Below are 22169 nucleotides of genomic sequence, written 5' to 3'. Positions count from 1 at the left end.
ACGGACTTACAGGGAGCCACAGAGCAGGAAGTCTGGCACGGACTCGGTGACACGGTCTGTGACTCATAACTAATAAACTCTCAGACGATTCTCTGAGTCCCTGCACTACGCTCCCTGTGCTGTGAGTCAGTGCTGGTTGCCTGATTGCTTGGAGGGCGGGGAGGGGCGGGGCTAGCTTCCACTGTAGGCTCCTATTACACTGCCTGCTGCTGCCTCTGAAGCTGTATTTGCTGTGCGAGATGCAGGGGCAGGCCGCGGACGGACACAGACACATAGAAGCGGCACAGGTATCGGCAGTGGTATCGGGGACATTTGCACGAGTACATGTACTCGTGCAAATGCCCGGTATCGGGACATCCCTAGTTACGTTCATTCATATACACCGCCTGTACTTTACGTTCATTCATATACACCGCCTATACGCTACGTTCATTCATATACACCGCCTGTACGTTACGTTCATTCATATACACCGCCTGTACGTTACATTCATTCATATACACCATCTATACGTTACGTTCATTCATATACACCGCCTGTACGTTAAGTTCATTTATATACACCGCCTGAACGTCACCTTCATTCATATACACCGCCTGTATGTCACCTTCATTCATATACACCACCTGTACATTACGTTCATTCATATACACCATCTATACGTTACGTTCATTCATATACACCGCCTGTATGTTACGTTCCTTTATACACACCGCCTGTACATTACGTTCATTCATATATACCGCCTATACATTACGTTCATTCATATACACCGCCTGTACGTTACGTTCATTCATATACACCATCTATACGTTACGTTCATTCATATACACCGCCTGTACGTTAAGTTAATTCATATACACTGCCTGTACGTCACTTTCTTTCATATACACCGTCTGTATGTTATGTTAATTCATATACACCGCCTGTACGTCATGTTCATTCATATACATCGCCTGTACATCACGTTCATTCATATACACCGCCTGTACATCACGTTCATTTATATACACCGCCTGTACGTCACCTTCATTCATATACACCGCCTGTATGTCACCTTCATTCATATACACTGCCTGTATGTCACCTTCATTCATATACACCACCTGTATGTCACCTTCATTCATATACACCGCCTGTACGTCACGTTCATTCATATACACCACCTGTACGTCACATTAATTCATATACACCGGTGTATATGAATGAAGGTAACATACAGGAGGTGTATATGAATGAAGGTAACATACAGGCAGTGTATATGAATGAAGATGACGTAACAGGCAGTGTATATGAATGAATGTGATGTACAGGCGGCATACATGAATAAACTTGGCGTACAGGCGGTGTATATGAATGAATGTGCCTGTACAAGTTCATTCATGTATGCCACCTGTATGTCACATTCATTCATATACACTGCCTGTATGTCACATTCATTCATGTATGCCGCCTGTACATCACATTCATTCATGTACACCGCCTGTACGTCAAGTTCATTCATATACGCCGCCTGTTCGTCACGTTCATTCATATACGCCGCCTGTACATCACGTTCATTCATATACACTACACTGCCTGTACATCATGTTCATTCATATACACCTCCTGTATGTCATAGTCATTCATAGACATCGCCTGTACATCATGTTCATTTACTGTATATACACTGCCTGTATGTCATGGTCATTCATAGACATCGCCTGTACATCATGTTCATTTATATACACTGCCTGTATGTCATGGTCATTCATAGACATCGCCTGTACATCATGTTCATTTATATACACTGTCTGTATGTCATGGTCATTCATAGACATCGCCTGTACATCAGGTTCATTTATATACACTGCCTGTACGTCATGTTCATTCATATACACCGCCTGTACGTAATGGTCATTCATATACACCACCTGTATATCTTAGTTATTCATTCTAGACTGTTACAAAAATCCCCCTTCCCCTCAAATTAAACATAGCCCTTTTATTAAAGGGTGACATCATTAGATCTCCGAGAGAGGGTGTCATCCAGCGTTGCTCCCTTATTGAATGGAGATGTTGCTTAGTTAAAATAAAAAGATCTTCTTCCCCAACACCAGATACAACTGTATAGACAACTTGAAAAGGGTGAGCGGTTTTATTTTTCCACCGCTGAAGCTGTGTGACGTTTTTCTTTTGTGTAGGATGAGTTGATGTTTTCATTGGTACCAACCACTGTGTCAAACCTCTTAGATGTCATGGTCTCTCCTCGCTGTGATATCTAAGGGTTTAAACAATCAGGATTGGCTTCCTCTCTGATCCCAGCTGGTCAGGCACCAGCGGTGATTGCACAGACATGGCTGTCACAGTGATGTAGGTGATTCTGTGGTAGGTGGTGTACATGTATGTCATTTCTCATTAGGGGTGAGATCCAATAAGCATATAGTACACTGACGGCAATGCTCTGTTAATGACATTAAGAACATTATATACAAAAATGCGACAGGAATGCCAACTGTCACGGACGTTTCCGTGGCAGGTACCAAGAGATCGGAGAGACTGGCAACTCGTGGGTTAAATTGACAAGTTCCCTGTGGATCTTATTGTGTCTGTGTTTTGGTGGATGCCACACCCCTTGCTTCAAGTGTTGCTTGTTGGTGATTTGCCTTTCCCATAAGTAGCAGCTTCTCACTCTTGGAGGTGCGGTTTATAGATTTTCTTCCTGCCTTCTAACTAGCTGGTTGGTTGTACTCTGTGGTGCTTCTGGAGTTGCCAGTTTTCTACTTTCAGATAAGTCTTGTCTTTTCTTATTGTTTTGTGTTTGTTATATTCCCTGTTGTTTGTATCTGGGCCTGAGACAGAGACTGCCATTCGTCCATCTGGGGAGGAATGGGTTGTCTCTGGTCCTAACCTCATTCCAGGGCCTTATAGGGATATAAGGGCCTAGGTATCCAGCATATGAATATTCCTACCTTCAAGGTCTATTTATATTGATAGGTAGTCAGGGCCCGGATTAGGGTTGTTTAGGAGGTGACCTGTTCCTTCCCTAGTTTCCAGGCCCAGTTACTGTTGCCCTTCCATCCTGTGTTTAGTGTGGAGTTTATCCCCCACACTGATCGTGACATTATAAACCGCCGAATAACCGTCATTTTGTTGTCTGTATCAGTTCAGCCATGGATGTTATCGCTGCACTGACCAGACAGCTACAGGGCCTGTCTCTGGAGGTGGATGACCTCCGCACGACCGTCTGACAGATGCAGACCACTGTTGGCTGATCCTAGTAGTGGTTACCTGACCTGTCCTGAACCTAAAGTTGCTCTCCCGGATGGGAGTGATAATTTTATTCGGTTTAGGTGAGCGTGCAAAAGGTACTTTAAGTTGCGTCCACACTCCTCTGGGGACAAGAGCGAGAGAGTGGGTGTGATTATTTAGTTGTCAATCTTATTCCCGGGGCTAAATTGACTAAATCTAGGTTGTATAATCTTTCTGAACCTGAAAGGCAGGCCATGAGAGAATATATTGCCGAGAGTTTGAAGAAAGGGCTCGGTTTTTAGGATTCACCAACTATTACCAAAAATTTATTAAGAATTATTTGACAATAGTAAAACCCTTAACGGACATGACTAAGAAAGGGACAGATGTCTCCGTATGGTCGGATTCGGCGTTGCAAGCCTTTTCTGCGATTAAGGAATGCTTCTCTTCGGCTCCCATATTGGTGCAGCCAGATGTGTCACAACCGTTTATTGTGGAAGTGGACGCATCCGAGGTGGAGGTAGGAGCAGTTTTGTCACAGGGCCCATTACCTGGTAAATGGTGACCATGTGCATTTTTCTTGAAAAAACTATTCTCTGCTGAGAAAAATTATGATGTGGGTAAGAGAGAGTTGCTGGCCATTAAATTGGCTTTTGAGGAATGGCGTCATTGGTTGGAAGGGGCGATTCATCCGATCACGGTATTCACTTATCACAAAAATCTGGCTTATCTGGAGTTATTGTTTTGTGTTTGTTATATTCCCTGTTGTTTGTATCTGGGCCTTAGACAGAGACTTCCATTCGTCCATCTGGGGAGGAATGGGTTGTCTCTGGTCCTAACCTCATTCCAGGGCCTTATAGGGATACAAGGGACTAGGTATCCAGCATATGAATATTCCTACCTTCAAGGCCTATTCATATTGATAGGTAGTCAGGGCCCGGATTAGGGTTGTTTAGGAGGTGACCTGTTCCTTCCCTAGTTTCCAGGCCCAGTTACTGTTCCCCTTCCATCCTGTGTTTAGTGTGGAGTTTTTCCCCCACACTGATTGTGACACCAACAGACGGCAGAACAATGCGACATACCTGTCCCCACATGTATAGCCACTTAGATAACTTTCGGATCCTTGTATTGAGGAGACTGATGTCGGAGAAAGTGAGCTGTTGTAGCAGCATAGAAGCAGTTACATCACATATACGCCTGAAATAGGTCATGTGATCTGCATGACTATTCCCTGTGTGGCATCACCATAATTAAATCAAAAAAAGAGGAATAAATTCCAGCTTCCTAATAAAAATGATGGCCTTTATTAAACAAGCGATAAAAACTCCCATAGAAAAAACACTTTTATCAACGCGTGACAATATACATAGCAATTTTCTGCTGATGCCTTCGTAACTTTATGGGCTGTCCTCTGCTGATGTCGCTCTAGTAGCTTATTTTCTAGCTCGTACAGTAATATTAAAGTGAACCCGGCAAACTGGTCATTCTAGGCTCAGGAGTCCAGTAGGCGGTCCTACTGAGTCCTATATCTGTGTGCGCAGTGATACTGGAAGGCTATCAGTCACTGAGCAGGACCACCCATATGACTGAAAAGAGCAGAGGTTTATGAATAAATGACAAGTTTTACTGATTCTTAAGGCTCATGCACACGACCGTTGCCCCACCGTGGCCGTATTGTAGCCTGCATACAGGGGTCCGCAATACACGGGCATCGGCCGTGTGCACCCCGCACCACGGATCGCGGACCCATTTACTTCAATGTGTCCGCAATCACGGAGTTGTGGAACGGAGGCATGGTTCGGAAGCACTACAGTGCTTCCGTAGTGTTTCTGGCCGTGCCTCCGCACCGCAAAAAAGTAGTTTATGCACTACTTTTTTGCGATTCGGACCGTCGGATGCGGATCGCGGACCCCATTCAAAAAAATGGGTCTGTGATCCGCATGCGGCTGCCCCACAATCGGTGCCCGTGCATTGCGGACCGCAAATTGCGGTCCGCAGCATGGGCACGGAGCCCTTACATTTGTGGGCATAAGCCCTTATTCTGTAAAACTATATCAGTCTGCTCAGCTTCTCCTGCTCTATAACATGCTGTCTACAGATTGCCATAATTTCATGGTAACAAGTCCTCTTTACACCTGCTCCTGGAGGGGTCTGACATTTGCCCATCATAATTCCTTTAAAGAGTCACTGTACTTTCACATGACTTTACGTAAATCAATAGTACAAGTGACCACAAGAAAATTTGCTATATGTTTTATCAGTGAGAAATGTCTAGTTCTCATGTTATCAGCTGTTTACCTCTCCCTCCTCCTTGCTAATTGCTTTTCACCTTGAAAAAAAAATGCTTTGAATTCAGTCTCAAGGCAGAGCAGCTCCTCAGGAGGATTGTATTACACATGTCAATACAAGTATATGGAGAGGGGAGGGGAGGAGTGAGCAGCAGAATGAGTAAGATGGGATGCAAAGAGAGACACTAAAGAGACTGCACAATTACATAGGAGCACAAGTGCTATAGTCACATATATACAGGTTGTGACCTCTCTGTAATGTCCTCCGTGATCTTGGGGCTGCTTCTTAGCGAGTAAAGCTACTTTCACACCTACAGTTTGGATTCCGGCAGGCTGTTCCAGCACAGAACAGCCTGCTGGAATTGTCTGGATCCGGCGTTGCTGGATGGGGACGGAATGTCCACCAGTCCTTTTAAGTATAATGGGGTCTGGCAAAATCTGTACGCATTCCGGCATACAAGCAGAGAACTGGCTGGACACAAACCACTGCATGCTGCAATTTTGTCAGGCCATTCCTCCGCTTGACTGCTGGAACGGCCATGCCGGAGTTTCACACCAGAGGTGTGAAAGTAGCCTAAGAGAAGCTTGGTAAGCAGATTCTCCTTTACTTTCTGTGTGCAATAGATGGCAGCTAGTCTCCTCCGCTTATCTCTGGGAGAACTTCAAACTAGTAATTCAGGATGCACAGAGGAAATCTGCAAAAAATGCCAGATACAAGTCATATAGTGGCAGAAATAGTGTTATTCCTCGTGTACACACACTGTAGTACTGGTTAATGCAGAGTTTGTTGAAAGATTAGGTAGACTTTAAATATAACTGTAGTAGATGTATGTATACCAGACACTTATGGGATTCTGTTGAGGAATAGGGCCAGTTTACAGGTGAAACATTAATGCAACTTAAAATTAGAATATTGTGAAAAGGTTCAATATTCTAGGCTCAAAGTGTCCCACTCTAGTCAGCTAATAATCCATACCCCCTGAGCAAAGGGTACCTCAAAATTGTGACTTTGGGGTTTTCATAAGCTGTAAGCCATAATCATCCAAATTATAACAAATAAAGGCTTGAAATATCTCGCTTTGCATGTAATGAGTCTATCTCATATGTTAGTTTCACCTTTTAAGTTGCATTACTAAAATAAATGAACTTTGCACGATATTCTAATTTTTCAAGTTTCAGCTGTATGTTACAATTATTAATTCAGAATCCCAAAATATAATTTTTAATTTACACAGTTTGCTGAATGCTATCTGCTTAGCAGAAGCCACTTTGATAAATGAGCGACAACCTCTGATTTCCACACTCTTATGGGGACCGTCAGTCGCACTGGCCAGTCAGTAGAAGACAGGTGGTATGCTTCCACCAGCTCGGCACCAGACCCTAGTCGTGAATTTTGAAGGAGGGAAGATGGAGGATTGACCGTAATTATCTGGGACTCATTACCCATCTGAACGTTTTTTTTTTTAAAATGATTAAATGTACAGGACTGTGATGTGTACTGTGATATGGACTGTGATATGGGACTGTGATATGGACCTGTGATATGGGGCTGTGATATGTAGCTGTGATATGGGGCTGTGATATGGGGCTGTGATATGGAGCTGTGATATGGAGCTGTGATATGGAGCTGTGATATGTAGCTGTGATATGGGGCTGTGATATGGAGCTGTGATATGGGGCTGTGATATGGAGCTGTGATATGGGGCTGTGATATGGAGCTGTGATATGGGGCTGTGATATGGAGCTGTGATATGGAGCTGTCTTATGGTGCTGTGATATGGGGCTGTGATATGTAGCTGTGATATGTAGCTGTGATATGTAGCTGTGATATGTGGCTGTGATATGGGGCTGTGATATGGAGCTGTGATATGGGGCTGTGATATGGAGCTGTGATATGGAGCTGTGATATGGGGCTGTGATATGTAGCTGTGATATGGAGCTGTGATATGGGGCTGTGATATGGAGCTGTGATATGGGGCTGTGATATGGGGCTGTGATATGGGGCTGTGATATGGAGCTGTGATATGGGGCTGTGATATGGAGCTGTGATATGGGGCTGTGATATGGAGCTGTGATATGGAGCTGTGATATGGGGCTGTGATATGGGGCTGTGATATGGAGCTGTGATATGTAGCTGTGATATGTAGCTGTGATATGGAGCTGTGATATGGGGCTGTGATATGGAGCTGTGATATGGGGCTGTGATATGGGGCTGTGATATGGAGCTGTGATATGGAGCTGTGATATGGAGCTGTGATATGGGGCTGTGATATGGAGCTGTGATATGGAGCTGTGATATGGAGCTGTCTTATGGTGCTGTGATATGGGGCTGTGATATGTAGCTGTGATATGTAGCTGTGATATGTGGCTGTGATATGTGGCTGTGATATGGGGCTGTGATATGGAGCTGTGATATGGGGCTGTGATATGGAGCTGTGATATGGAGCTGTGATATGGGGCTGTGATATGGAGCTGTGATATGGAGCTGTGATATGGGGCTGTGATATGGAGCTGTGATATGGGGCTGTGATATGGAGCTGTGATATGGAGCTGTGATATGGAGCTGTGATATGGAGCTGTGATATGGGGCTGTGATATGGAGCTGTGATATGGGGCTGTGATATGGAGCTGTGATATGGGGCTGTGATATGGAGCTGTGATATGGGGCTGTGATATGGGGCTGTGATATGGAGCTGTGATATGGAGCTGTGATATGGGGCTGTGATATGGGGCTGTGATATGGGGCTGTGATGTGGAGCTGTGATGTGGGGCTGTGATGTGGGGCTGTGATGTGGGGCTGTGATATGGAGCTGTGATATGGAGCTGTGATATGGGGCTGTGATATGGAGCTGTGATATGGAGCTGTGATATTTAGCTGTGATATGGAGCTGTGATATGGAGCTGTGATATGGGGCTGTGATATGGGGCTGTGATATGGAGCTGTGATATGGAGCTGTGATATGGAGCTGTGATATGGGGCTGTGATGATAAGAATATCATCGCACAGCACACCTCTTTATACAACTGTGTCATATACAGAAGTTATGTTGGTCAATGCTGTTGATCACACGCAGTATTGCGGTGTACACTTGTACTGTATTTTCTCTATTGAAGACAGTGGAGCCTGAAGAAACGTGACCACATTTCATTCGTAGTTGTAATATGTAGACGTATATAGATACATAACACAAAAATCATAATGGATATGATACAGACTTACATATGAGGGCAAGTATGCCTCCATCTTTATTAAATGTGTACTTTCCCCATCCGTCTGTCTGTTCTGCAAATAGATAGAATATGTCTGCAAAATACAGACCACAGACTCATTGAAGTCAATGGTTCTGCTAAAAAAAATGCAGACGGCACATGGACCGCATCCATATTTTGCAGATCCACGATTTGCAGACCACAAAACAAATACAGCCATGTGTATTAGTTCTAAGTAACGTGCAGCTTTTAAGATCTGTTGTCCGTATGCCATGCTGCTGGGCAAAAATAGTTAGAAAAGGAAGTATATGCATGCACTTTGTAAGCGGGGTCTTGTTATCTGTAGCCTCATGCTGGCGGCACTGATAGATAAAACACATTGGGGGAGATTTATCAAACTGGTGTGAATCAGAGCTGGCTTAGTTGCCCTAAGCAACCAATCAATCAATTGGTTCAATCTGATTGGTTGCTATGGGCAACTAAGGCAGTTTTCATATAGGGTGCCCGGCTGCAGCCATCTCCGTCTGGTGCCCAGCGCTGCCTTTCCACTAGAAATCGCCGCCCTCCCTTTCTATAGAGCCGCCTCCCTCACCTCAGCAGCGCCTCTGAAATCGTCTGCTCCCTCAGCCAGATCCTGCGCGTGCGCACTAGGTATAACCTGATGCGCCCGTGCGGACTCCTGGCAGCGGCCTCGTTGAGCGTAGTGCGCATGTGCCGTCCGGCGCACTTTGCTCAAACCTGCCTTGACCGCCCTATTGCAGCCATCCTCTTAAAGCCGCACGGGAACTGGCTGAGGGAGTGGACGATTTCGGAGGCTGTGCTGAGGTGAGGGAGGCGGCTCTATAGAAAGGGAGGGCGGCGATTTCTAGTGGGAAGGCGGCGCTGGGCCCCAGACGGAGATGGCTGCAGCCGGGCACCCTATATGAAGCGACGTCCCCTTGGGCACCTTAGGTAGGTTTTATGTGCTAATAGAGCCACAGGCAGATTTAATAAGGACAGTTTCGGATTCATGTTATTAGTACGGACCTGGCCATATGTTTAGGTTATAGGCCTCAAATGTCATGACAGAATCCCTTTAAGGGATTGTCTGTGATGAGACGTCACATAGATGGAGATATATAGATTTTAATTCCTGCCAATGCACAAGACTGGCAGGAGTGAGATGAGGAGGAACTAGAATAAAAGGAAGTGTGTCTGTATACTTGTCTGCAGCCTGGCACTGGGTGACTAACCAATGTGATGACAATAGATGTCCCAAACATTTAGACAAAAGCAGCCTCACACCGTGGAGGCCAGTGGTTGGCTTCAGCGGTCACATGTGTAGACTGACACGTCGTCACTGCTGCCAGGTAAACAAAGACGAGGCATTTTCACACAGGGAATACTGTCAGTCATTGAGTGAGACCGCCCAATAGATTCATAAGCCCCGAGGGAGCAGAGATATAACTCATAGAATTTGAAGATTTTCCCACCAGACTATGAATCTGATCAGCAGGGTTACTGTTACACAAAGGCTGCCATGTAAATGAGCCATGCAGTAGAAGAAGCCAGAGCAGCAGTTTTCATTCGCTTCCTTTGTTCACGATGCAGGTATGACTCGACCATTGTGTTACCTCTGTGGAGAAGATAATCTGAAAACATAAGAAGCCTAAAACTATGGAAATGAGTCCTTAGTATTTTACTATAGACTTTATTAGACGGATCCGGAAGGGGTTGTGCAGTGTCCTGATATTGTAGTGGTGATGCAGGGTAAATACATCCCATTCAAGCGGTAATCACTCTGCACCGCCGCCAAGCAAACATCGAAGAGGATGCAGCGCTTGCACAGCCCCTTCAAACAGCTGTTTGGTGAGGGTACCAATAGTTGGATCCCTGCAGATCTGATATTGATGACCCTTTAAGTAGCCAGGTAATAATGTTCATCAATAGAAAACAACCCGAAAAGCAGTCGCCATGGTGGGATTTCTGAAGTAAGTATTTGGGTTTTAGTCACACAGTGTTTGATAAGTTTGGTGCATCTTTAACTCTTAAAACCTGAAAGGTGGAATCTGATTGGTTGCTATGAGCTACTAAGCCAATTTTCTTTTACACTAGTTTTGATAAATCTCCCCAAATACATTTTTAGCAAACAGAAGATTCATACTGATCTGCTCCCCACCGCGCCGCCCCTGCTGTGTCCAGCATGGGTATGGTCACCTGCTCCGCTGCAGCCAATAACTGGCTCCATCGGTGACATGGAGCCGGTCATTGACCCATAGACTAGAAAAGAATTCTTCTGCAGTCTGTGGGATTCAGACAGTCTGCCTGAGAAGCCGTACTCTCACAAGGCCCAAGGCTGAGAACTGCTTTGTGTGCTCACTCCCTCCCCAACTGGAGTGATTTGGGGATTTCATTTTTTCGAAAAGGCAAAGTGATAAATCTGGTGTGAAATAATACAGCTATCTACACCCACTTTTCAAAAGATGTGAGGCTGGTGTAAAACAGAGACAAGTTGCTAATTATGATTTATGAAGCAAAACAGCAGTTTTATCAGAATTTACAACTTTTGTGCCAGATTTATAGCGTACAAACTTGATACATTCCACCCATGATTGCCTGGCTATCAGCTAGCCCAGACATGCTCAACCTGCGGCCCCCCAGCTGTTGTAAAACTACAACTCCCACCTGCCCTGCTGTAGGCTGATAGCTGTAGGCTGTCCAGGCATGCAGGGAGTTGTAGTTTTGCAACAGCTGGAGGGCCGCAAGTTGAGCATGCCTGAGCTGCTAGATTAATTAATTCTGGGATCCGCATTCTGTTAGGCTGGGTATACACCTAGACTTTTTGTCGCACTTTTCATTGATTGGCCAAGTATAGGACATGTTCTCTATCTTTTTGTGGAACGGACATATGGATGCAGAAAGCACACGGATTATCCGTGTACTTTCTGCATCCATATGTCCGTTCCACAAAAAGATTGAACATGTCCTATTCTGGGGCGAAAAATGCAGATCATGAAGTTGATGAGTCCGCAAAAATTGATGATGCAACTCAGACCGCATCCGTATTTTGCAGATCCACAATTTGCGGTCTGTAAAACAGATACGCTAGAGCTACATTTTGGAAGGTAAAGGGGTTGTCCAACCCCATGAGTTTTTTATTTTTTTACAAAAAGCTTCTAATGTAAAATAAAAGTATTACTGCTCGCCTTATTAATCCTCTGCTGTTGTCGTGCATTCCTGATTACAGCGCTGGCATGTTTTATTAGACCACTGTACTTTGTCATTACATTACGCTGGCCTCCAAACCAGCAGTGAAATGCATTTTACTGGCAGATCGTCAGTGGACAGAATCGGAATGGAAGTGAGTATGAAGATAAGAATTACACTTACACTATATACCGCTTACTCTAGTTTGTGGGGTGTTCTGGAGCTCAAAGACTCCCTTTATTAAAACAATATAAATCACCCCTTCTTTGTGTAGATGAATATTTGCCTTTAATCACCCTATTTCAAATCCACTTAATGCCAGTTTTCACTTCAAAATTAAAGTGACGTGAAGTTTTACCATCACAGCAATAGAAGGTTATTACGCCTACTTTCAAATCTGCGCTTCCCCTTCCCGCTATTGAGATCCGTCATAGGATAGGATAAGTGAAACTCACACCATTTTGCAAGCAAGTTCAGTCAGTTTTGTCTGCGATTGCGTTTAGTTGTTCAGTTTTTTCCGCGCGGGTGCAATGTGTTTTAGCAACCATCAGTGAAAAATGCATCGCACCCTGGACTTGCTTGCAGATGCAATGCGTTTTTCACTGAAGCCCCATTCACTTCTATGGGGCCAGGACTGCGTGAAAAATAGAATATAGAACATGCTGCGTTTTTCACACAACGCAGAAATGATGCGTGAAAATAAACGCTCATGTGCACCGACATATTGAAATAAATGGGTCAGGATTCAGTGCGGGTGCTATGCGTTCACGTCACATATTGCACTCGCGCGGAAAACTTGCTCGTGTGAAAGGGGCCTAAGACATGTGTGACCTTCCTGGGAAATTCATCAGCTCCAGTGATACCTAAAGGAACACAATCCAGTGTAGACTGTAATTGACAATAAGGGTGCCACTTTAATATGCCTATATGACGCATGACCCGTGTGCTAGTCACCCTCATACTAAAGGAATAGCCATAGATGAATTGCTGGCTGAGGCCCAAAATCACCATATAAATATTTATAGAAATTCTTACAGCAGTTTTGGCACTGTTATTAGGCTACTTTGTGTCTGGTGATAATATTTAAGCATCTGTGTAGTATATAGTGGTGGGGCACTGTATAGCACTGTTATTAGGCTACTTTGTGTCTGGTGATAATATTTAAGCATCTGTGTAGTATATAGTGGTGGGGCACTGTATAGCACTGTTATTAGGCTACTTTGTGTCTGGTGATAATATTTAAGCATCTGTGTAGTATATAGTGGTGGGGCACTGTATAGCACTGTTATTAGGCTACTTTGTGTCTGGTGATAATATTTAAGCATCTGTGTAGTATATAGTGGTGGGGCATTGTATAGCACTGTTATTAGGCTACTTTGTGTCTGGTGATAATATTTAAGCATCTGTGTAGTATATAGTGGTGGGGCACTGTATAGCACTGTTATTAGGCTACTTTGTGTCTGGTGATAATATTTAAGCATCTGTGTAGTATATAGTGGTGGGGCATTGTATAGCACTGTTATTAGGCTACTTTGTGTCTGGTGATAATATTTAAGCATCTGTGTAGTATATAGTGGTGGGGCACTGTATAGCACTGTTATTAGGCTACTTTGTGTCTGGTGATAATATTTAAGCATCTGTGTAGTATATAGTGGTGGGGCACTGTATAGCACTGTTATTAGGCTACTTTGTGTCTGGTGATAATATTTAAGCATCTGTGTAGTATATAGTGGTGGGGCACTGTATAGCACTGTTATTTGACCAATGTATGGTACTCTTATTTGGGCAGCAGGCTGTATGGCTTGATAGTACACTATAAGGAAGGCACCAACGGGAGATCAGCCACACACCATCTATAGCTATCAGTCAGAAGCTTATTTGGCCAAAAACTAGCTTTTCTGACTCCCCCATACACACACACGCTTGGCCAATGGTTATGTGTTTTCAGTGGGGAGAGAGTCTCGGTCAGACCCCTCAAGCGGCTACTTATCTACACTGAAAAAGTACTGAGTGTTGAAATTGAGAACACCTATGTAATTTGCAGTCCCAGAGAACCCTTTTAAAATAAATTCCCTTCTCAGAAACCCATGAAAGTTGTTTATAGCAATAAGCAATGTTCTGTACGTTTCATACTTGGCTCTGCTGGCCAGAAAACTCTCCAGTTCTACAGCTGTCCTCTTCTGCCAATCTGGTAAAGATTGTATTCTGTTATGTCTGGGTCTTGGCAGTAGTACTGATGATGATCGCCCCGCTTTTCTGAAAATGACCAAATATCATTTCTTTACTTGAAGCTGAATACTCGTTTTTACATTTTTTTTAAGAGGAGGTTTTCACGGGAGTACAGTTGTCAGGAAAAATGTGCCTAGAAATGTACTTTCTCGCAGAACAGTGCCTGAATAGTATCGCCCTCCGCATAGCAGGAAATTATTCTACAATAATAAAATGGGGGGGGGGGGGGGGGTCCGGGATTTTGATATCGATGGCCTATCCTCAGGAGGGGGTCCGACTCCTGGCACACCCTGCCATTCAGCTGTGTGGAGAGGCCTGCGGATAGGTCATCAATATAAAACCCCTGCACAACCTCTTTAAAACAAAAATCACCTAAAAAAAACAAAAAAAAAACATTAACATAAAAATGTGATTTAAACAATATTTTCTGGTGACACTTCCCTTTAAAGGGAACCTGTCACTATCAAAATGCAGTGCAATCTGCAGGCATATTATAACCCACTGCCCTTTCTTTGCTTAAGGCCTCTTTCACACTACCGTATGGCTATTTCAGTGTTTTGCGGTCCGTTTTTCACGAATCCGTTGTTCTGTTTTTCCATATGGCATATACAGTATACCATAATTACATAGAAAAATTGGGCTGGGCATAACATTTTCAATAGATGGTTCTGAAAAAACTGAACGGATACGGAAGACATACGGATGCAGTTTTTTTTTGCTGACCCATTGACTTGAATGGAGTCACGGAACGTGATTTGCGGGCAATAATAGGACATGTTCTATCTTTCAACTGAACGGAAATACGGAAACGGAATGCATACGGAGTACATTCCGTTTTTTTTGCAGAACCATTGAAATGAATGGTTCCGTATACAGAACGCAAAAAACAATCCCAAAACGGAAAAAAAAGGTAGTGTGAAAGAGGCCTAAGAGTAATGTGGCCAGTCCTACTCAGTGACAACTAACTGAAGGAAAGAGAGATAGCTGCCGTCAGTGTGTAAGACTGCCCACATGACTCCTAAGCGTGGAAAGAACAGAGGTTTTACCCCTTAGTGACCACAAATACACCTTTTTTACGGATGTATACAAAGGGGGTTTAGGCTAGACAGTTCGCTTTAATCAATGATTATATGTACCCCAAATGGTGCACATGGTATACATTTATTAAAGGAGTTGTCCGGGTTCAGAGCAGTTCATGCTCCGATGCTCTCCTTTGCCCTGCTCTAAATCTCGCAGGGCAAAGAAATTTTTAGGAGTTCCGGTGACGAAACGGGCTCTCCATGGGGCTGCCAGGAAGCCCAGTAAAATGGTTAGGGCAGCGGTACAGCCCGTCCATCAGAGCGCAGGGCAAGGGAGCACATCGAAGCATGAGATGCTCCGATGCCAACTTCAGGGGGGCTGCCTGGCTGAAAATAAGGGTATGTCCGGGTTCAGCTCTGAACCCGGACAACCCCTTTAAGACCGGCATTTTAGACTTCGGTCTTAATAAAGCCCCATCGCTGGCGGTGAATCTGCCGAAGTTATGAAGGGGCGCAGGCCTCTCCATAACTTTGGCGCATCCAGCGCCAGTTCTAAATGTAAGACAGCTTCCAAGCTTTCTTACATTTAGTCCATTTTCTACACCTAAAACAGGCCTGCCCCGCCCACGCCACTCCCACACTTTTAGACCTGGTGTGAGCGGGGAAAAGTCGCAGATAGCGGCACAACTAACCGTTGCGCCGCCATCTGTGCCTGAAATACACCTAACTTAGGAGTATTTCAGCATAGTAAATGACCCCTCTGCAAAAATTTACATTTGTGAAAAACAAAGTTATAGCTCTTGGAAAGCGATGATGAAAAAATTTGCGTGGTCACTAAAGTTGTTTTGTAGCTTTTCCCACATTACTATGGGTGTCATTTTTTAATACTGGCGTTTTAGAAGCCCCTATAGCTGGCGGTGGATCTGCCAGAGTTATGTAGAGGCGCCGGCCTCTCCATAGCTTCAGTGGATCCACCACTGCTTCTAAATGTAAGACAGCTTCCTTGCTCTCTTACATTACATAGAAAATGGTAAAACAGACGGGCCTGCCGGCCAATCCCCTTCCCCACCCACGCGCACTTTTTTAGACCTGGCGTGAGCGGGGAGAAGTCGCAGATTGCGACGCAAAGGACCTTTGTACTACAATCTGGGCCAAAAATACGCCTAATGTAGTCGTATTTCTGGTTAGTAAATGACCCCCATACAGTATATCAATCTGCTCAGCTCCTCCTGCTCTATAACATGCTGCCTGCAGATTGCACTCTATTTCATGGTGACAGGTTCTGTTAAACACTAGACACCTCTGGCACTACATTCCGATGGGTATTCCTATCCTAGACTTGAATTAGGAAAATCTCATTACTAAAATTGCTTATAAAATGGAAATCAAATTGCTCATTGCAACCAAATAAAAGCATGAGCTGCACAAAAAGGAAGCATTGTCAATGTGCTTGTGCAGGCTAGAAGTTATATGTTCTGTAATCAGTGCATTTGCAAGGCAAAAATATCTGCAAGCCTAGCCGCTATAGCTGCTCCATGGATTCAGACCTCATTCTACTGTATGTTTTTAGATTTTCCTATCCTGCGTAAGTAGCTTTGAAACCTAGAGAACTCTTTATTTGGAGATGCCCCTGCATGCTGTGTATGGGTGGTCTCAGCTGTGATTTGTAGTGTAGTAGATCATGCACTTTTATTCCAAGTTGCTAAAGAATTTCTTTTCTCCTGGACTGTTATCTGGTCTTTCAGGCAGTTGCTGCCATGATAACGCACAGATATGGGTAGTCATTGTAAGGTCAAACTATATTTGAATTGCATTGGTCTTGAGCCTTGTTAGAAGGGCAGTAGGAACTTGTGACTGTGAGTAGGACTTTCTTGACTTTACATGCTAACTCACTGTTCATTCATTCACCGTATATAAACATGTTATCAATATGACCTTGTAAGGCTACTTTCACACTAGCGTTAATATTTTCCTGTATTGAGATCGTCATAGGGTCTCAATACCGGAAAAAAACGCTTCCGTTTTGTCCCCATTCATTGTCAATGGGGACAAAACGTAACTGAACAGAACGGAATGCTCCAAAATGCATTCTGTTCTGTTCTCATACCGGAGAGCAAACCGCAGCATGCAAATGACACTAAACTGTGTAAAGTAATTAACACTGAAGAGGACACTATACAGCTACAGAGGGATCTGGATAGATTGGAGGCTTGGGCAGATAAGTGGCAGATGAGGTTTAAGGGCTCTTTCACACTTGCGTTGTCCGGATCCGTCGTGTACTCCATTTGCCGGAAGTGCCCGCCGGATCCGTAACACCGCAAGTGAACTGAAAGCATTTGAAGACTGATCCGTCTTCAAAATGCGTTCAGTGTTACTATGGCAGCCAGGACGCTATTAAAGTCCTGGCTGCCATAGTAGTAGTGGGGAGCGGGGGAGCAGTATACTTACCGTCCGTGTGGCTCCCGGGGCGCTCCAGAATGATGTCAGAGCGTCCCATGCGCATGGATGATGTGATCCATGCGACACGTCTTCCATGCGCGTGGGGCGCCCTGACGTCACTCTGAAGCGCCCCGGGAGCCGCACGGATGGTAAGTATACTGCTCCCCCGCTCCCCACTACACTTTACCATGGCAAACAGGACTTTAGCGTCCTGGCAGCCATGGTAACCATTCAGAAAAAGCTAAACGTCGGATCCGGTAATGCGCCGAAACTACGTTTAGCCTAAGGCCGGATCTGGATTAATGCCTTTCAATGGGCATTAATTCCGGATCCGGCCTTGCGGCAAGTGTTCAGGATTTTTGGCCGGAGCAAAAAGCACAGCATGCTGCGGTATTTTCTCAGGTCAAAAAACTTTCTGGTCCGGATTTGAAGGCATCCTGATGCATCCTGAACGGATTTCTCTCCATTCAGAATGCATTGGGATAATCCTGATCAGGATTTTTCCGGCATAGAGCCCCGACGACGGAACTCTATGCCGGAAAAGAACAACGCAAGTGTGAAAGAGCCCTTACACTGACAAATGAAAGGTTATGCACATGGGTAGGAATAATGCAAGTCACCCGTACATACTAAATGGTAAAACACTCGGTAACACTGACATGGAAAAGGACCTAAGAATTTAGTAAACAGCAAACTAAGGCTACTTTCACACTCGAGTTTTGGGCGGATCTGTCATGGATCTGCAAAAACGGATCCGTTACAATAATACAATCGCATGCATCCATCATGAACGGATCCGTTTGTATTATCTGTAACATAGCCAAGACGTATCCGTCATGAACTCCATTAAAAGTCAATGGGAGACGGATCCGTTTTCTATTGTGCCAGATTGTGTCAGAGAAAACGGATCCATTGACTTACATTGTATGTTAGTACGGATCAGTTTGCTCAGTTTCGTCAAGCGGACAGCAAAATGCTGCAGGCAGCGTTTTGGTGTCCGCCTCCAGAGCGGAATGGAGACGGAACAATGCATTCAGAATGCATTAGGGCAAAACTGATCCGTTTTGGACCGCTTGTGAGAGCCCTAGACGGATCTCACAGATGGAAAGCCAAAACGCCAGTGTGAAAGTATGCTCAGCTGTAGAAACCAGTGTCAGGCAGCTGCTGCCAAGGCCAATAAGATAATGGGTTGCATCAAAAGGGGCATAGAAGCCCGTGATGAGAACATAGTCCTACCACTTTACGAATCACTAGTCAGACCACACATGGCGTACTGTGTACAGTTCTGGGCTCCTGTGAACAAGGCAGACATAGCAGAGCTGGAGAGGGTTCAGAGGAGGGCAACTAATGTAATAACTGGAATAGTTGGACTACTGTACCCTGAAAGATTATCAACATTAGGGTTATTCACTTTAGAAAAAAGACAACTAGTCTCGCGCATGTGCGGTGTGTTCTGTAGTAATGCACTACCCCATCTCCTGCTGCGGCTGTTAGCCGGGTTTCAGTGGCACAGTGCGCATGCGCGAGACTTGGGGAAACACGGCCGCACTGCAGGCTGTCACTCTCAGGCAAGAGGGTACGGTTAGGGGGCGTGGTTACCTTAACTTCAAGCTGGCCGGCACTATAGAGCTGATGGAGAATAAAACTGTGTTTTCTTGAACTTACGCAGCATCGGACAACAGGATGAAACATATGATTATTAACAGGCTGCGGGCTACTATGAGGTACTGCTGGCGGGTGTAGATGCATTTTTGAGGTGACAGGATCCCTTTAATAGCTTTGCTCTCTCCTCTTCGCTCTCTGCAACTCCCCCCTCATCACTCTGTAGAGGGCAGACACCTTCAGATTTATACTTTTTACCATTTATATAATTGAAGAACATTTTAGTGTTAGTTTTGCTCTCTTTGGCAATTAATCTCTCGGTCTCTAGTTTGGCTGCTTTTATTAGTTTTTTACATATCTTTTTTTTTTTCCTTACAGTTTTTCAGTGCTTCCGTGCTACCCTCCTGTTTTAGTGATTGAAATGCTTTTTTTTTGGTCATTTATTGCTTTCTTTACAGTTCTATTTATCCACATTGGTTTCTTCCTGTTCCTTAACCTTTTATTCCCATACGGTATGTACCTCTCACAATTAGATTTTATGATGCTTTTAAATATATCCCATTTTGTGGCTGTATTTTTATTTTTGAGGACTTTGTCCCAGTTAGTTAGGCCTATGGCCTCTCTTAGCTACATTTAGATTTTTTGAAGTTTGGTATTTTTTGTTCCTCCCTGAAGAAACACTCTTTTGAATGACAATTGAAAGGTTATTACTTTCTGGTCACTATTTCCCAGGTGTCCCCCGACCTGCACGTCTGTTGTTCTGTCAGGCCTATTGGTTAATACTAAGTCCAGTATGGCCGTCCCTCTTGTCGGGTCCTGAACCAGTTGGGAGAGGTAATTGTCTTTGGTTATTGCCAAGAACCTGTTTCCTTTATGAGATATACAAGTTTCAGTTTCCCAGTTTATAACTGGGTAGTTGAAGTCCCCCATAATAACCACCTCATTATGATTTGCCGCCTCCTCTATCTCATTTAGTAGGAGATTTTCTGTGGACTCTGGTATATTAGGTGGTTTATAGTAAACTCCTATTAATCATTTATTATTGTTTTTGCCTCCATGTATTTCTACCCACAGTGACCCCACATGTTCATGTCCCTCACTTATATCTTCCCGGAGTGTGGGCTTTAGACAAGACTTTACTTAAAGGCAAACCCCTCCCCCCTCTCCGGTTTTGACGATCCTTTCTAAACAGACTGTAACCTTGTACATCCAGCCATGTCTCAGTTATTCCCACTATGTCATAGTCCTCCTCACACATCACTAATTCCAGTTCACCAGTTTTATTAGTCAGGCTTCTGGCATTAGTATACATGCATTTAGGAGGTTTATGTATATTTTTTACGCTACACTTTTCCTTCTGAACTGTTCTAATCCCTCCTTCCATTCCTCCCCCAGTCCCATTACTTTGGCCCCGGTCTCTATCTCTATCCGGTTCATACAGCAGGGGTCCGGCTATCAGTGACTGCCGGACCCCGCCGCTGATCGGGCAGGGGCAGCTCCTGCACCCGCTCGATCAGAGCGCCGTAATAGTACGGCGCTGGGTGGCAAGTCACGTCCCGCTGCGCTGTACTATTACGGTGCTGGGCGGGAAGGGGTTGGTCTATCTCATACATATCGCAACAATATCTGATAGGTGTGGGTCCCGGAGGTGTAGAAGGTGGAATACAGAGCCCACAAAGAGAAGGACTGCACATGCCACAGCCGCCCTCCATTAATTTCTATGGGACTGCTGAAAATAACCGAGCTGACTTGGCCATTTCCATCAACCCCATAGAAGTTAATAGAGCGCTGGCTGCTCTTCGCATTCATTTCTATGGGACTTCTGAAAAAAACTGAGTTTGCTGCCTATCCTAGCGATATGCCACCAATGTATAAGATGGGCGAACCCCTTTAACTTCAGAATAAGTCTTAGACTCTACACAGCCGGTAATTTTATAGCCAGGGAATGAAATCCAACAGTAACCATATAGTAATACCGCTAATACACTGGTAGGCACAGGGACCGCTAAAGCAGCTCTACAGCATGGGGACCCCACTAAACAATTTCCCATACCATATCATGGCTTTCTGGACTCTTGTCTTTTTTTTTGTTGGCAGCGGGGTACAGAGTGTATTGATGTTATCGGCACAGCTGAATTTGTAGGTTTCAAGTAGAACAATGTAGTTGTAGAGTGTACTAGGAATGATCTGAGCTTGTCCTGACACTTCTGTGCCAAGGAGCCACAGGTACACTGGCACTGTATGGCAACCACATTAAGGTGTCATTCTGATTTATGAAATCAGCATGATCCCATAGGCTGTGACCCCTTAGAACCTAGTACAACTTAGCCACAGGATAGACATATTTCAGCATTTCTTTTATTTTTTTGTTTTCAGAATTGTTTCCTCTATTCATGGAGTTATTGCTGCTGTGTCTGGGATAATTGTTATAACCTCCTGCAAAGATGTGAAGTATGGCAGGTAAGTGCAAGAGAACAGGGGCACGTAACCTTTCATGTGTGCAGATTAATTTATCATTTTAATATTTATATCAAATTCAAGGGGTTGTCCACGTTCGGAGGCCTTACTTTTACCCCACAGCTGGGCTTCATCTCCTTCGGTCTCCCACTGCCACTACCACACTCTTTTCCTGCGTGTCAACATCCAGTTTGATAGGGGTCATAGATTATCCCGCAGCCAGTGCTGGCTGCGTCGCATCAATGGTTCACATGATGCACGGGGGACACATCACTACTGCTACCAGTCATTGGCTGCAGTAGCACATATGACCTCTGTCAAACCAGATGTTGACACGTGGAACTGGAATGCATCAGTGGCAGAGAGGGACCGAAGGAGGTGGCACCCAGCAGTGGGGGGGAAGGTATGTATGCTTACTTCAGCAAGTATATGGACATTGGGGGACTGGCTGAAAGGCCCCTGAACATGGACAACCCCTTTAAGACAGAAAATACCTCTTAAGTATGTA

General features: G+C 44.6%; 1 protein-coding gene across 1 annotated transcript in view; it reads left to right on the top strand.

Annotated features, from left to right (window-relative positions):
- The window catches only part of TLCD3A (TLC domain containing 3A), a 53284-nt gene that overhangs the window by 8083 nt on the left and 23032 nt on the right, over positions 1 to 22169 (top strand). Inside the window, exon 2 of the mRNA XM_040421947.1 lies at positions 21581 to 21664. Coding sequence (XP_040277881.1) covers positions 21581 to 21664 — 84 coding nt within the window. The remainder of the gene's footprint in view (positions 1 to 21580; positions 21665 to 22169) is intronic.

This window comes from Bufo bufo, chromosome 3, assembly GCF_905171765.1.
Source record: "Bufo bufo chromosome 3, aBufBuf1.1, whole genome shotgun sequence".
Classification (NCBI taxonomy): Eukaryota; Metazoa; Chordata; class Amphibia; order Anura; family Bufonidae; genus Bufo; species Bufo bufo.
The sequence above is the reverse complement of the archived record's forward strand: the minus strand, read 5'-3'. Positions and strand labels throughout refer to the sequence as shown.